Here is a 15,638-nt window from a genome sequence, read left to right on the forward strand (position 1 = left end):
TAAGAAAGAATAGCGCTCACTACCAGGGCAGATACAGACTTGGGATATGATGGAAAAGGTGTTAAGAGCCTTCGTTTCTTGCCTAAAGCAGAAGTTCATTTTGAAGCGCAAAAAAGAATGGCATAGAAATAATCATAGAATCATAGAATTACCCAGGTTGGAAAAGACCTTGAAGATCATCAAGTCCAACCGCAGCCTAACCAGTACCCCATCTCTAAAAAACCTCTGCTAAATCATATCCCTGAGTACCACATCCAAACGGCTCTTAAACACATCCAGGGATGGCGATTCAACCATCTCCCTGGGGAGCCTATTCCAGTACCTAACCACCCTTTCTGTAAAGAAGTTCTTCCTAATATCCAACCTGAACTTGCCCTGGCGCATCTTAAGGCCATTTCCCCTTGTCCTGTCACTTGTCACTAGTGAGAAGAGACCTGCCCCACTCTCACTGTAAGAACCTTTCAGGTACGGGAAGAGCGCGATAAGGTCTCCCCTCAGCCTCCTCTTCCTCAGACTAAAAAAATCAGCCTTCATCATGCACTTAAGCAGCATACCACTTTTTGCATAGCATTAACAGCAAAAATGGACAGACAGAATGGCACGTCTGCATGTCAGGTGCAAAGACAGCGACTTCTCTGAAACCATTTGCCAGCAGCCAACTCTGCTGTCTTGCTTTGCCAGCTCTCAGCATCAGCTGGACCTGTCCCAGCACCCAGGTGCTTGTTCTATGCCCCGAGCATGCTTGCGCTCACCTCCTCCACTCCTTTCCAAGAACAGTGCTGAGGACACACCAAGCAACCCCGCTCTGCAGAGACCTGCTGCTTCATGGCAGGACCTGAGCTGCTTTGGCCTGTCCATATGGCTAGCAACAACCCCACCTCTCTTAAATACCTCTTTTTTTCCTATCAGCTCACCCTCACCCACTGCAGCAAACCAAGCTTTGCAACCTCAACAACATCTCTGTATTCATTAATCTGTGCCAGAGACAGGTGGCACGGATGGAATTGCACAGGAGTGACAGAAGACTGTCACTTCATGACAGCAAGCTACCTGCCAGGGCTGGGCACCATGCACAGGCATGTCACACAGGGAAAGGTGTCCTTGAACTTAAAGAACATTGCTTGTTCTAATTCTGCAGCTCACTCTGATTTCTGGCACTTCACTGAAGCGCTAAAGCATATGGAGCCCTTTTTAATTATTTAATTCATCATTATATATCCTCCAGCTGGTAAGTGAGCAGAGGTTGTCCGAGCTCCTGAGGAGTCAAAATGATTTTCCTTACTTTCTGCACCAGACTACATTGAAAGTCTTGTATATAACAGCTCTCAACAAAGAAACTTCTTTTGGAACACTAACTCCAGGCCTGGGAGGCATATTGAGTTTCAAAACACTACTCCTACGCACCTGAGCACTTCAACAGTAAAAACATTACACGCTGCATAATCGGTTCAGAAGGAATACTTGAAAATAGTCTCCTGGACAACTCCTAACAGGAGCAACTACCTCATTGCATAACATAGCCCTGACTATTTCACTCCTATTTTTTTAAAAGCTGAATATTCATATCGATTTTAAATATTCACAGAATATTTGTGATGGGAAATCTGTACTTTTGGCAAAAGAAAAGCTGCTTCTCAACGTAACGAAACAAAGGTAGAGAGCAGAATGCAGACATAACATTTTAAGATATCTGCCAAAGGCAACATGGACTTCATCAACAAGCATGGAGCTGTTTTGGTATTTGGCATGGGGTAATACCATACAATCCTTAGAGTTGGAAGGGACCTTTAAAGGCCAACTCATCCAGCTCCCCTGCAATGAACAGAGACATTCACGTTCATCAGGTAGCTCAGGGCCTTACTCAGCCTCACCTTGGAAGTCTCCAGGGATGGGGTATCAACCATATGCAACTACACAGATGGTGAGAATGCTGCAGTGTAACCAACTGCTGTCTCTAGTCCACTACCAGACATCTCAGAGTTGTAAATGTCAATACACCCCAATACATTTTTGAAATAGTGCTTCTTTCAAGGGCTGATGCTGCCGAGCAGAACAGTCAATCTGATCCACTGTGTACTGTTAAGGTATTCAGTGACATGGGATGTGTCCTGGCTGCACAGAAACAAACAAAGCCTTAGGAGAAATACAGAATGGCAGTTTCGCTATTGATTTTTTTTTCAAAAGGGAAAACCAGGAACTCCTTCCTCAAACAATGCCAAATTTTAGCTAAACCCAGAAGGAAAGCAATACATGACAGCAAGCAGAACACACCAGGTATGGCTAGCCGTGCTGCAGCCCCCTTCAGCTGCTCTGTTTCCCATCCCATCAGCTCTGTTGCACACAGCGTTTATATTTACTCCATGTTGTTGCACAAGAGAAGAGGGACAGCTACGCCAGAGCCCAGCCTTTGAGCAACATGCACATGCCAAAGCTGGAAAAAAAATAAAAAACCTGCACGAAATTTATGCATTTATTGCCACCACAACTTTTAACTGGTGGTCTGTTCTTATTCATGGCCTTCACCATGGTACAACACAATACGGATATAAAAAGCGAGGCACAATTTCATCATGATTGAGAACTGTAACCCAAAATTGCATTTGTGAACTCACCCACAACAGCAGGCTGGTAAGTGAACAGGCTGGCTCATGGGGACAGCTGCTTCCTGTACCACTGGCTGTGCAAGTAGCTTCAGTTCATTCTTTCCAACCAGTCCAAACGATGCCAAGTTTAGAAAGAAACGGAGAACACAAGCTCAAGCCAAAGCAGAGGGTAATTATTCTGCCCCTTCAGTGCAGAACTTCTGCTTATATGATGTGGTAAGCAGACACGCAAAATGCACTCTGCTGCATTATGAGTAAACCACCGAGAAAGAAAACCAAACACTACCTGCCTCCTGCAAGAACAACAGCATAAAGACAGTCCCCTTCGTGATGCACTTTGAAGTCACTGCAAGTGATCAGACTGACTTCTTTTACCAGCTGCTAGTGAAGTCAAGGCAGCAGACCACACACGCACCCTGCCTTGCTCTCAGACATGAAGCACAGTAGCTTGGCTTTGAACTAGTCAAAGGTGGCTTTAACAGAAGCTTGCATTCTCCCTGAACATCAGAACAAAACAAAACACCAGCCCTGGATGGAACCGAGCATTCATTTCAGTAAACACTCCCTTCCGAGGAAAACCACTGTGAGACACTCATCTCTAGCTGACAGAACAGTACAGAACAAGAGGCAAACAGAAAGAGCAGCAGGTGCTTCCTACAACAGAAGCTGCAGCACCAGGGGAACGCAGCACAGCAGAGAGACCAGCTACCTCTCCCAAACCACAGCTAGCGCAAGTGTTCACACCCAGCATGCACCCAGAATTAATGTTGTGCTCTCTCTTTAGCTCTGGGGAACAGTGTCTCCCCATTTGCTTATTCAAGTAGGCCCATAGCACAGCTTAGGTTGAAAGTACCTCAGGAGTACTGTAGATTGGTTACCATAAAAGAAAATGCTCTTGTCTACAGGAGCTGAAAAGCCTGAGTATTCTTTTTCAGGAGCTGCAAGCTCTTTTTTTACACCTTCCAACAATATCTGTGTGGCTGGATTTCAAGGACCTTTCACTAAACCTGAAAACAGCACGAGCGACTCACCCTTGTGTAGCATGCTCCAGAGTTGTTATGCTAAGGATAAAGCCACTCAGTTTTCAACATTGTTTAGTTCTTCACATGTTCTGTTGTGAAACACATCTTTTTAAGATAGTCTTTAACCCAAAAGCATTAAGCAGCGCTTAACTAATGGTATTTCTATAGGATGGACTGAGCAGGATTTATAGCTCGTTGCACCTGAGAGATCTTTGAAATGATTACAAAACTTCAGTATCAGTCCATCTGAAAAGGGAAGTCCAAACGTTTAAAGATATCACCAATCTACATTCTGGAAACTACATCAAACCCCACCTTGTGGTTAGGTCATCTGTCACCGATGTGCGCAAATATCTATGCACTACCACAAGCCCAATGAACAGAGATAGATTACGAGACCATGGGACAGAGCATATTCTTCACAGAAGTTACTTTTAGCGCTAGGTGGGGTCACCTGCTGACATTACTCTTACAGTCAGTGAAAAAGGGTGATCCCACAAACAAACCTGATTTTGGCTCCATCTGAGCTGTAGGACTTTGTTGCTTCCGGAACCAATCTGCAGTCCTGGCAAATTCTAGACTGCATGTCAGGAGATGGAAATACCACTGTTCCATCCCTCAGCACATATCTCTTGTCACTTCATTTGCAGGGGAAAAAATGGAGGCAAAGAGAGGTAACAAGCTCTCTATGGCCTACTTCGATGTCCTAATGACAGTCTGAGAACTGCCACTGATGACCACTCTGCAGAGAATCTGGAATATCTCCTTCTCCAAATGGCTCTTTTAAAGTTTGGTTCTTTTTTTTTTGACTGTGCCCTTTAGCTATTAGCTACTGAGAATATCTCCATCCCACCACAGGTGTCTGTTGGGACACAGCTGATAGATTTTATTCCATTCCAATAATGGCTAAACACTCTTTACGAAGCCTTTTTCTGCAAAGCTGTTAAACAGGAGAGCTATTATTCTTCAGACAGCAAGGCACTGCTGTGGCATTAGTAAATTACAGCCAGTGCAGATATAAAGCAAGCAATGTCTGCCAGAGAATCAAACTTCTCACTTCAAACACAGTGAGCTCCTGTCACTTTCAGGCTGAATACTACCCCAGCCAATCTAAATGAAACGGGGATTTCCATGAAAATGACTGCAGTCTAAAGAGAATACTTCAGCGCTGTGCTTATTAGAAACTTTTCGCAACAAAAATGTGTATTCCTGCCCTTCCCCTTGTGTAAAAACATCAAGCCAAAGCAGGCTTCTTTACAATAGAATCGAAGAATGGTTTGGGTTGGAAAGGACCTTTAAGATCATCTAGTTCCAACACCTCCCTCTAGACCAGGCTGCTCGAAGCCCCATCCAGCCTGGCCTTTATCACAAACAATTCAAAGTGTATTTTAAAATGATCTATAGTATAATTGCCCAGCTTGGCCACACTAGAAATATTATATAAGGTATGAGAACTACAGGTCACAGATCCTGCAAGTTAACTTGTCTGTGTACAAAATATTGATGAGACACTTTTAAGTACGACCAATAGCAAGCTCAAAACTAGCTAGATTGCGTCACTGTTTCCTGCTGTGAAGAGCTATTTTATAGCATAGTGAGGCTGAGCAGAAAAGAGGAAGTCCGAAGCTTCTACAGATGAGGGACTATGAAACAAGCACCGCAGCAGACACTTTGTACTGAGCAAAACGTAAGTCACAAACCATTATTTTGCATCAGTAAAGTAACCTGGATGTATATGTGTAGTGTTAAGATTTACTTCTTTCCTCAGAAGCTGAAGACAGGTGCATATTCTGGGACTAACGAACTGGAATGTAATTCTTTAGTGCACTTAATGCCTTTGAACTATAAGCAGCATTATCTAAATACTGTTCAAAGCAAAATGAATGTGTTTGTATAAAGAAATAGTTCCACTATCATTGTTGTTCAGGAATTTTACAGTGAATTTAAAAATATATAATAACTAAAACAATGAGTATGTTACCACTAAAGAAAAAGGTACTCGTTTTCATTAAATGAAGAACATAAAACTACCTTGTTGCTTGATCTCTCTATGACCCACTGAAGGTCATGTCCTCTTTGATGAAATGTGAGGAAATGTAAAGGGATTGAAAAAGACAAAAAAAGCACGGGGAGAAATGAGTGTTTGGGAAGAGAGATACACAGAAAATCCTTTAAATGAGATTTACTCATAGTAAAACTCTAAAGGAAAATAATTCATTTTAGTTTTGCCCTAAAAGTCTCTGTTCATGCTCATGGAATCCAGATAGGCTTTACAATTCTTGTTAGTTACTAAGAACCTCGGTCATAATTAAAGTATAAAACATGTTGACATAACATATGGACTGATGTCAGGTCAATAATTCAAGATTAGCACAGACAGGAAACCAGTAATCCCAGGAGCTATTCAGCAAGTGTTCAGCATGGAGAAGGCTCTGGGGGGACCTGAGAGTGGCTGTTCAGCAAAGGAGGGTAATAAGAAAGAAAGGGACAGACTCTTTAGCAAGGTCTGCTGTGATAGTACAAGGGAAATAGTTTCAGACTAAAAGAGGGGAGATTTAGATTGGGTACAAGGAAGAAGTTTTTTACAGTGAGAGTAGTGAGGCACTGGAACAGGCTGCCCAGAGAGGTGCTGGATGCCCCATCCTTGGAAACATTCAAGGATGGGGCTTCTGAGCAACCTAATCTAGCTGTACGTGTCCCTGTTCATTGCAGGGGAGGTGGACCAGATGACCTTTACGGGTCCTTTTCAACTCAAATGATTCCATGATTTTAAGCACTTTTTATAAACAGAAATAATTAAATGCTCCCACTATGAAAGACAGCAACCCAAGCAAAATTGTCCAACCAGAGATACATGAATACCTACTTGGGCTGACTTGTGAGATGTCAACCTGAAATCCAGGCAGAGAAGCCCTTTTTTTCCCCAAACAGAACTGATTCTCAACGATGGAACTGTCAAATTTTGGAGTCCTAAGAGGTAAATTTCCAATAAATACATAACGACAATGCTGACATTCACTTCAACACGTCATTGGCAACACTGACTTCAGCAAGTAAGCTAAATTAAAAAGTAACAGAACACTTTCTGTTAGAGTCCATCCATTCTCTGAAACAATTGGCACCACTTTGGGCCATGCAGCCCCAATTTTCCTGCTACAAGCTCAAACCAGATTCAGCTTCCTCTCTTCCCATAAACACACTAGTTATTACAGAAACAAGTCCTGACTGGAAATGCCTACAGTGACCACAAGTCCAAAGGGGGGAGCAAAACCAAAACTCGTGTCACTTACTAGCATTCATATGTAAAAACTGCATTCTTTTACCTGTCTTAGCACCCAGTTTACAAAGTGTTCAGGATCTGGATATCTGTAGTAATTAACCACGTCATAAACAACTATCAGCAACAGAAAATACAAGGGAAAAAAAACTGATATATATATATATTTAATTAAAGCTTATGAGGACTTGAATCCCACAATGGTAAGAATATTTTTAACATTAAACATTAGCACGAGTGCACACAGTCACAGAGCTTTGCTGAAAAACTGTTTTGAAAGGAGGTTTCTGAATCATTTCCAGCAACACAAAAAGAACTTATATAAATGTGTGGGATTCTTTTCAAGCAACATGAGGACAAATTTATGCAACAGTAATAAAACTGGGACAGTACAATAAATATTACTTCAGATGTGCTACAAGCATGTGCTACAATATTTTCTGTCACACATATGCCATCTACACAGAATAGACACTGTTTCAATCCAGTAGGGAAGTTTCTATACCACTGCATAAAGTGCCTGGTATGCATCACAACAATGGCATAAAATAGTGAAGCTGAACTAAAGAATTATTACTTCAATGCATTCTGCACTTTGGGGGATAAGCACACGGGAATTCTGCATCCCTCTTCTCTTGAGAAGGTTCTGCTGCCTCAGGACAAGGGGGAATGGCTTTAAACTAAAAGTGGAGAGATTCAGGTTAGATGTTAGGAGGAAATTCTTTACTTAAAGGGCAGTGAGGCGCTGGCACAGCTGCCCAGAGAAGCTGTGGTGCCCCATCCCTGGAGGCACTCAAGGCCAGGTTGGATGGGCCCTGGGCAGCCCGAGCTGGTGGGGGGCAGCACTGCCCATGGCAGGAGGGTTGGGGCTGGGTGGGCTTTGAGGTCCCTTTTAACCCACATCATTCTGTGATTCTGTGAAATTACGCAGCTGGAGTTATTCAGATGCTTGTCACAAATAGGAAGATCAATCAAACAACTAACTCACTCTTTCCTCCTCCTCTTCAGAAAGTTGCCACAGGGTTGGGTAAAAGACCAGAGGAGCAACCTCGTGTGAAGTCAGAGAGACAGGAAAGAGGGGGAAGGGTGGGCTCACAAAAAACATCCCTGCAAATATCAGACAACACCTGCCTTCCTTAAGTGGCTCCAGAGTAAGATGGGGGACAATCTTATCAGCTGAGTCTGCACGATGAAATTTGAGATTTCAGACTCCCAGCTGAAAGAAGGAACACAGGATGGTTCGTTCTTAAGCTCTGGGGATAAAGACTTTATTCAACCTACAGAGCTATTAAGACAGATTTTTAATGTATTCTATGAGCAACAGCATGCATGCCCATATCCTTTTGAGATCTATGTGTTTTCCACACAATTAAAATGCAGTGTAAATACGTCACTTAGTATGTCCAAATGTCACTACATGCCATGCTCACTTCTTTCTTTTCATAACTAGTCATTAATCTTGTCAACAGGGACAAGCTGAAGAAATATTTTCTTTAGAAAATAGGTCTCCTACTTCAATTAGAGCCATTTCTATTTAATTATCAGCTATTGGAACACATTCAAAATTAGCTGAGCAATCCTGACTTTCTCATTCCTCTTAAGTAATTTTATATGTAATTAATATAGTTTATCAAAACTATTTCTCATCAGTCTGACAGCACACACTTCCTCATGGCAGGGTATGTATTCATAGTCAGAAAATGCAACAAAAGTAGCACATTTTTTCCCAGCAGACAATGCAATCTGATTATTAAGCCTCATCCTACAAAAAAATCTCATTTGTTTTTTAAAGACAATTTTTACTTGAAGGAGAATAATTTTCCTATATCATTTATTTTCAGGGTTTTAATGGAGTGCAACAACTATTCCTAAAACCAATTACGATACGATGCCTGAGAACCACTACCCTGAAGAATACAGGATTTCATCACTGGTCTTCTACGGTTTTGTATTCACAGTAGGACTGGTAGTGAATGCCACAGCACTATGGGTTTTCAGCTGCACTACCAAGAAGAGAACCACTATAACGATATACATGATGAACGTGGCATTACTTGACATAACTTTTATACTTTCCTTGCCTTTTCGGATAATCTACCATGGGAAAGAAACGTGGCCTTTTGGAGATATATTCTGTCGGATTATCAGTGCTTTCACTGTGTTTTATCCAGCCATTGCTCTGTGGTTGCTTGCTTTCATAAGTGTAGATAGATTTATGGCTATTGTCCAGCCCAAACATGTCAAAGAACTGAAAAACACAAAAAAGGCTCTGCTGGCTTGTACAGGGATCTGGATAATGACCCTTGCAACAACTTCCCCATTGCTCTTTCTACGTTCTGATCCAGACAAAGCCTTCAATTTCACCACCTGCATGAAAATGCTCGATATCATCCATTTAAAGGAAGTAAATATGTTGAACTTTTCTCGCCTGATATTTTTCTTTTTGATTCCCTTGCTTATTATGATGGGTTGCTACCTAGTCATTATTTACAATTTTATCCATGGCAAGACTTCCAAGTTGAAGCCCAAGGCCAAGGAGAGATCCATAAGAATCATAGTTACTTTGGTTGCTCAAGTACTTGTGTGCTTTGTACCCTTCCACATTTGCTTTGCCCTCATGATGTTGAATGAAGGTACAAGTTACAATCCGTGGGCAGCCTTTACCACCTTTCTCATGAACCTCAGTACCTGCTTGGATGTTATACTGTACTATATTGTTTCTAAACAATTTCAGGCTAGAGTCATCAGCGTCATCCTTTATCGCAATTACCTCCGAAGTGTGCGCAGGAAGAGTTTTCGAACTGCAAGTGTAAGATCACTCAATAATATCAACAGTGAAATGATATAAAAAAAGAGTAAAAACATTAGAGGGATTCTCTAATGTAAACAAGTGACTATCCTTCCAGATTCCAGAATTTTGGCTACAAAGGAAAATGTTCTATGCCCAGAAGTAATAGGTGTTTGTTGCACTGTAACTACAAGAGACATGCAATGATAATGGCACCTCTTCACGTTTGCTCAACAGTCGTTGTAAATCTGAAATGAACTAAAACTTAGCATCAGTGTTAAACTGCCCACTACTTTTGTCACCTTAACAAACTGTAACTATTGCCAGACAAGAAATAACCATTAGTGTAATAAACCACTAACACTGAAAAACCGTGATGCGAGGTATCATCAATTGCTAGGCTGTGCAAATATAAACAATCTTAAACTACTGTATATCCCACACTTCTAAAATCAGCTTCATTCTCTCCTAACCAATACGTGAGTATGACTTAAAGAGAAAGTATAAATGTTTCACCTAAATATTTATTCGACACAGAGTTCTAACAGCTTACAAGGACATAGATAAAAATGTCAGTAAAAAATTTAGTAGCTGAATTGCTTGTTAGTTCACTGAGAGTGTGATATGCACACTTATTACACTCGACGTTTGTATGAAGTATCTTTTTATATAGATGAAAATGTTATATCTGTTTAGACACTGCAGTAGCTTATGTGTGTCTAGCAGCTCTATATCCCAGCACAAAACCAGTGAAGTGTTATTCAAGCTTCAGGGCTCCTTTTGAATACTTACACATCACAAGGAATGCATTCTTGTAACTTCACACATGCTTCATCTTTGTTATTAGACCAGCCTTTTGGTACTTCCAAGAGATTTACCAAAAAAGTAGAACTCTGTAATCTTAGCATGGTGCTCAGCATTTCAAGTCTTGCCTCAAGAGCTTTTATTACTACCTCAGAGCATGTGACACATGGAAACTCAAGTCTATATGAGGCTCGTGCCTCTTAGCCACAAAGGCTCTGCAAGCTCTATGGTTCTACCATAGCATATACAACTCCTGTTATTAATGGCAGAAACATCAAATACAGGTCATGCAAAACTCAACCACTAAATACCTTAAAACTTTAAGAACTTCAAATGCAAACTCTAAATTAAATAATATGCTCAATTTTTTGAAACATGCATGTAAGAAATACCAGAATGAAATGCATATAACTGCATATTCATTTAAAAGTGAACATAAAGATATGAATTAGAGTTAAGCCATCTTTGGTATTTAAGAAAGAAATCAGCACCAACCTGATTTCAGTTTACAGGTTTATTGAACAGAACAAAAATAAATACAGTGCCAATTTGTGCACTATAAGCCACTTCTCAGTCATGCTGACAATGGATCTGGTGCTAACAGAAAGGAAAATCATCATCAGATGGATAAATTTGAAGAACCTTAACCTCAGATCACAATTAGGAAATGAGCGTTAGAAAATATTTCTACCACAAAACATTTTAACACTGGAGTTCAAAAGGATTATACTTAATTTAAAAGGCTACATGAAGAAAGGCTTTTAAATTCAAACCTACACAAAATATTCCCTTAAAATCCTATCTAGAAGAACCAATCCGCTAGGAGCTACTTACAAACCAGAAGGCAAGCTGTTGATGGTGATGCCAAATGCATACTGGGCAGCTTCTACAAGGAGAAGATCAAACACAGCCGATAGTGTCCAAGCACCCAGTAAAAAGGACTAGAAAGAGAAAGTTTAGTTTGAATTAATGTAATTGTTTAAAAGTTCAGCCAAGACAAATATAATATTTAGCACAGCATAAATTCAGATGTAAATGTTCAGATGCTGAAGAATGAAAAAGAGTTTGATTTGTTACCAAAATAAATTGTGGGTGCAGTAACTTTCAAGTGATACAGATGCAAACTTAGAATAATCCACCGATTGCAAGATGAATTTAAATTCTGACTTATGGAAACCCAATTCACTTCAAAACTCTTAAATGTGTGTTTCTATGTGGAATATTAGTAATAAAAACTACAAAATTAATCCAAGACTACAAGATTCAAAACAGTGTAGAAAGCAATTTCTCAGAATCACAGAATTGTAGGGGTTGGAAGGGACCTCTAGAGATCATCGAGTCCAACCCCCTTGCCAAAGCAGGCTCCCTACACCACATCACACAGGTAGGCATCTAGGTGGGTCTGAATATCTCCAGAGAAGGAGACTCCACCACCTTATTTCTGATAAAAGGAAAAGAGCAACTCTAGCACTTACTGAAAATTTTCTGCTGCCGTATCTTCTTTCAAATATTCTAAAGTTGTAAATGAGCAGACTGCTGCAGAATGTGTCTTTCAGATCGAGGCATATCACTCTCCCACATACAAGTCTCCAAATCTAGAAGGTTAATGATTGTTACATTAAGTCTCTGCCCTCACAGAAATTCTTCAGAGAATTTGTGCACAGAGTGAAGGAATATAAGACTAAAGTCAGACAGCAGGAAGGCAGTACGGCATTAAACGAGGGAAATAAAGAACTAGAGTACTATAGAGATTTCAAGGAGACTGTTGAAAGAATGTTTTCAAACATCAAGTCTATCTATCTACTAAAACAGATCCACAATTTAAATCAAGTCAACCCCAATTTTCACAATCCTAGCTCACATTTACAAACAAAAATGGAAACACTAACCCTAGCAAATTATTTTTTAAGTGATTTCCAGAGATCATCTAATCCAGCGTACTGCTCAAAGTAGGTTTAATCAATTCAGTCTGCTTGAAACCATGTCCAGTCAAGACTTGAACAACCACAAAAACGGAAGTTCCACAACCTCCCTAGGCAGCTTACTGCAGTACTTGACCAATCTCACAGTTAAGAAAAATAAACCAAGTATTGCTTTTTATGTAGGCAGAACTTCCCAAGTTCCACCTTGTGTTTGTTACCTCTCGTTCTAACCAAAGTGCACTCCCACAAAGAGTCCAGCTCCAGCTCCTCTATAGCTTTTTATCAGATACTTTGCATACAGGATTAAGGTATCTTCTCTCTGCCTTCTTTTCTCAAGGCTTTTCACCAAGTTCTCTCCTTGTCCATCATATGCTCCAACCCTCTGTCATTCTTAGTGGACCCACTCCAGTGGGTTCCTGTGTTTCTTGCACTGATGATCCCAGAACAGGTTACTTATGAGACCACATCCAGAGTACTGTGTCAGCTAGCAGGGAAGGATCACTTGCCTGGATCTGCTGCCACACTCTCACTAACACAACCCAGAAAGTGGTACTTGGATGCACGAGCACACTGCTTCTTCCCGTAACTTCTTGTCCACCAAGATCTGTAGGTCTCCTCTACAGTGCTACTTCCCAAGCACTTGCTCTCCAGTCTTCACTCTTACTGCCTGGAGTTATTCTGTCCCAGAAGAAGGACTTCCTACTTTACAAAGTTCCCATTTCTTCAGTTTTCACAGTCTTTCTCAACAGCAGCCCTGTATTCCAGCATATTGTCCACACTCCAAAATTGGGTCACCCACTAGTTTGTTGAGAGTGTAGTTTCTCACTATGTCTCAAATCTGAGCCTCTACCAAGTGGTACAACTTGGACAACAAGCTCCCTGGACAACAAGCCAGAACAGGAGCCTCTGTCCTTACTCAAGACACAACCATCTACTATTTTCACTTGCCATTTCCTCCCGGTGTTGTTGCATGATTAGATTCCATCAGCTTGGCTGCTTCACTAGATGGACCTCTCAGCCACAAACCTGCTACAGGGGCCCTGATTCTCATCTGTAGATGTAAATCCGCAGGTGGAGTAAATTTGGAGCAGCCATCCTCCTGGTGTCAAGCTTTCAACTATTGCTATCACGGGTGTCTTCTTTTTCCAATCAGAGATTATCTGGTCTTCCTTTGGTACAGCTAGGTGTTATGGCTCTTTAAGCTACAGGTCTAGGGAAAGATCTGTTCTTTCTCATCACCATGAATGCAGTGCAGTTGAATTGCTCTTTATTTCATCTAGCCTAAAAAAAATCCATTCGTCTTAAGCAATCAAGACCTTCATTTTATGCACAGCTTCTTCATCCCTCTTTAGCGTCTCCTTTATGGAAACAAAGATCTAGTTTTCAATAATACAGGTTTTGCCTTCCAAATTAAATACACCTAAACTGCATGTTTTACTTCCTATCCTCTGTATCAGCTGCAATAATATCAAAAAAGCCTGTTTGGCCACTGGAAATATCTCATTCCATTAAACGCATTTCTACGGATGAATTTATTCTAAGACAAACTTTCTTTCAGTGCTCTTATTTGAATATTAGCATCAGGTAGGAGTTAGATGGTATTTTCTCCCTGATCTTGGAGACATACAATTATTAGGCAGCTTACTGTGCCAATCAATGAAACAGTAATTTCAGGAAAGAAAAAAAAAAATCATCCATACAACTTCACAAAAGCATCGCCATAAAAGCAGCTTTCTGTACTCACAGATGTTTGTGCTTACAACACAATAACGGTGGTTTCTTTGACTAAGACACAGCTACTGAAGTTTTCAAGCAGCACAGAGCAATGGAAAAAGAAGACTCTTCTAAAGGCAAACTTCAGAAAAAACCTCCAAACTCACAAAATTTCCCAGTAATGCAGCTCTTGTACATGACAAGAAAGATCACAGAATGCAACAACATGCAGAATCACCAGCTAGGTCTAATGATTTTTAAGGCTTGCAGATGAGAAACAGCAGTTCCCTTGAACAGAAAAAGAAATCAGTTTCTCATAATTCACTATAGCAGAAGTTGCAGTGTGAAAGTTATGTCCTCCATCACTAAAATAAATGGCAGGTTATCAGGAGTAGCTGATCACTGTAGTCCTCTCCAGCCTCAAAAAAGCCAAGCACAAGAGGATACTGACATTCATATCAAAATACCTCCATCGCTATTTGGGGTAAGTCACTCTTCACTCAAAGCAAGCTTCCCAACTACAGGCTGCAAGGAAAGATGACACAAACATTCATTTCCCAGACAAAAGAAAGAAGTGAAAGGCTTATGTTGACAGTTTCAGATCTCACTTCAAACAAAAAGAAGGTAATGGCCTGCTACACTCTGTTATCTACTGGGGTAACTTAAAAGCTAAGAACAAGCTGGTCTACAGCAGTAAACAAAAGTAAAGAACCAGAAGAGAAAAAGAAAGGAAAAAATGCACAGAAGCGAGTACTTTGCAGTCTCTTTCCCCAGAAAATTAACTGATCCTTACCTGAAAATCCTCTTTTACAGCTTGTAGGTTATACGTAAAGAACTTCTGATAATGTTGGAAGAGCAGAGTCAACAGAATCGAGATGGCACTTGGGACTAATAACAGACTCTTTGACAAAGGTGCTTTATCTTAAAGAGAAAATAAACAGAAAAACACTTTAGAGGAAAAATCTCTTCCATTTAAGTGTCATATTTAGACAAGTGATTACAAAGCAATCGTGCATCACCTCACTTTTATCTGATCAACTTCCCTTGCAAACAGATAGTAAAAACACCCCAACCCAAGGAAGTCTTTGGAGATATTAATGACGAGTAAATATTCATCAGACATTTTGTCTTCCACTTTCTCTCATGAAATCAATTGTTTGGTGACAATTATTCAAAGCTCTCCATACCTATGGAGATCAGCTCCCCCACACAGCTCCCCTAACACTCAATGAATTACTTGTTTTTGCTAGCAAAACAGTCGTGTAAATGGAGTTCAAACAGCTGTTTCTTTTGTGTTCAGCATTAACCTTTATACTGAAGGCTACAAATAAATGTAGTGAATAAAAGTTCTCTTAACCATGTTTGGATCCACCATTCAAGGAAGAATGTTTAAGTTCGCTTACACGACATTCATCCTCCTTCTATTCAAACACTGTAACTATTCACAAAGAAATTAATAAAACTGCAAGTGCAAAATCATAACTTCTTTCCCTTTAAGCGCAGGACTTT

The 15,638-nt window shown here is 40.5% G+C and overlaps 2 protein-coding genes across 2 annotated transcripts in view; one reads left to right on the plus strand and one right to left on the minus strand.

The window, feature by feature from the left end:
* The window catches only part of UBAC2 (UBA domain containing 2), an 89,884-nt gene that overhangs the window by 66,567 nt on the left and 7,679 nt on the right, over positions 1-15,638 (minus strand). The window contains exons 2-4 of the mRNA XM_072342183.1: positions 14,923-15,050; positions 11,970-12,089; positions 11,329-11,435 (exon numbers count right to left, since the gene is read on the minus strand). Of these exons, the coding sequence (XP_072198284.1) occupies positions 11,329-11,435; positions 11,970-12,089; positions 14,923-15,050 (355 nt within the window). The remainder of the gene's footprint in view (positions 1-11,328; positions 11,436-11,969; positions 12,090-14,922; positions 15,051-15,638) is intronic.
* Positions 5,217-10,055, plus strand: GPR18 (G protein-coupled receptor 18). The gene is made up of 2 exons (XM_072359632.1): positions 5,217-5,312; positions 8,744-10,055. Exon 2 carries the CDS (start codon positions 8,791-8,793, stop codon positions 9,748-9,750), a length of 960 nt encoding a protein of 319 aa, XP_072215733.1. The 5' UTR covers positions 5,217-5,312; positions 8,744-8,790; the 3' UTR covers positions 9,751-10,055.

This window comes from Excalfactoria chinensis, chromosome 1, assembly GCF_039878825.1.
Source record: "Excalfactoria chinensis isolate bCotChi1 chromosome 1, bCotChi1.hap2, whole genome shotgun sequence".
Taxonomy (NCBI): Eukaryota; Metazoa; Chordata; class Aves; order Galliformes; family Phasianidae; genus Excalfactoria; species Excalfactoria chinensis.

Excerpts from the sequence above, each read along its gene's own strand:
- GPR18 (XM_072359632.1), top strand. The coding sequence starts at position 8,791 with ATGCCTGAGAACCACTACCCTGAAGAATACAGGATTTCATCACTGGTC.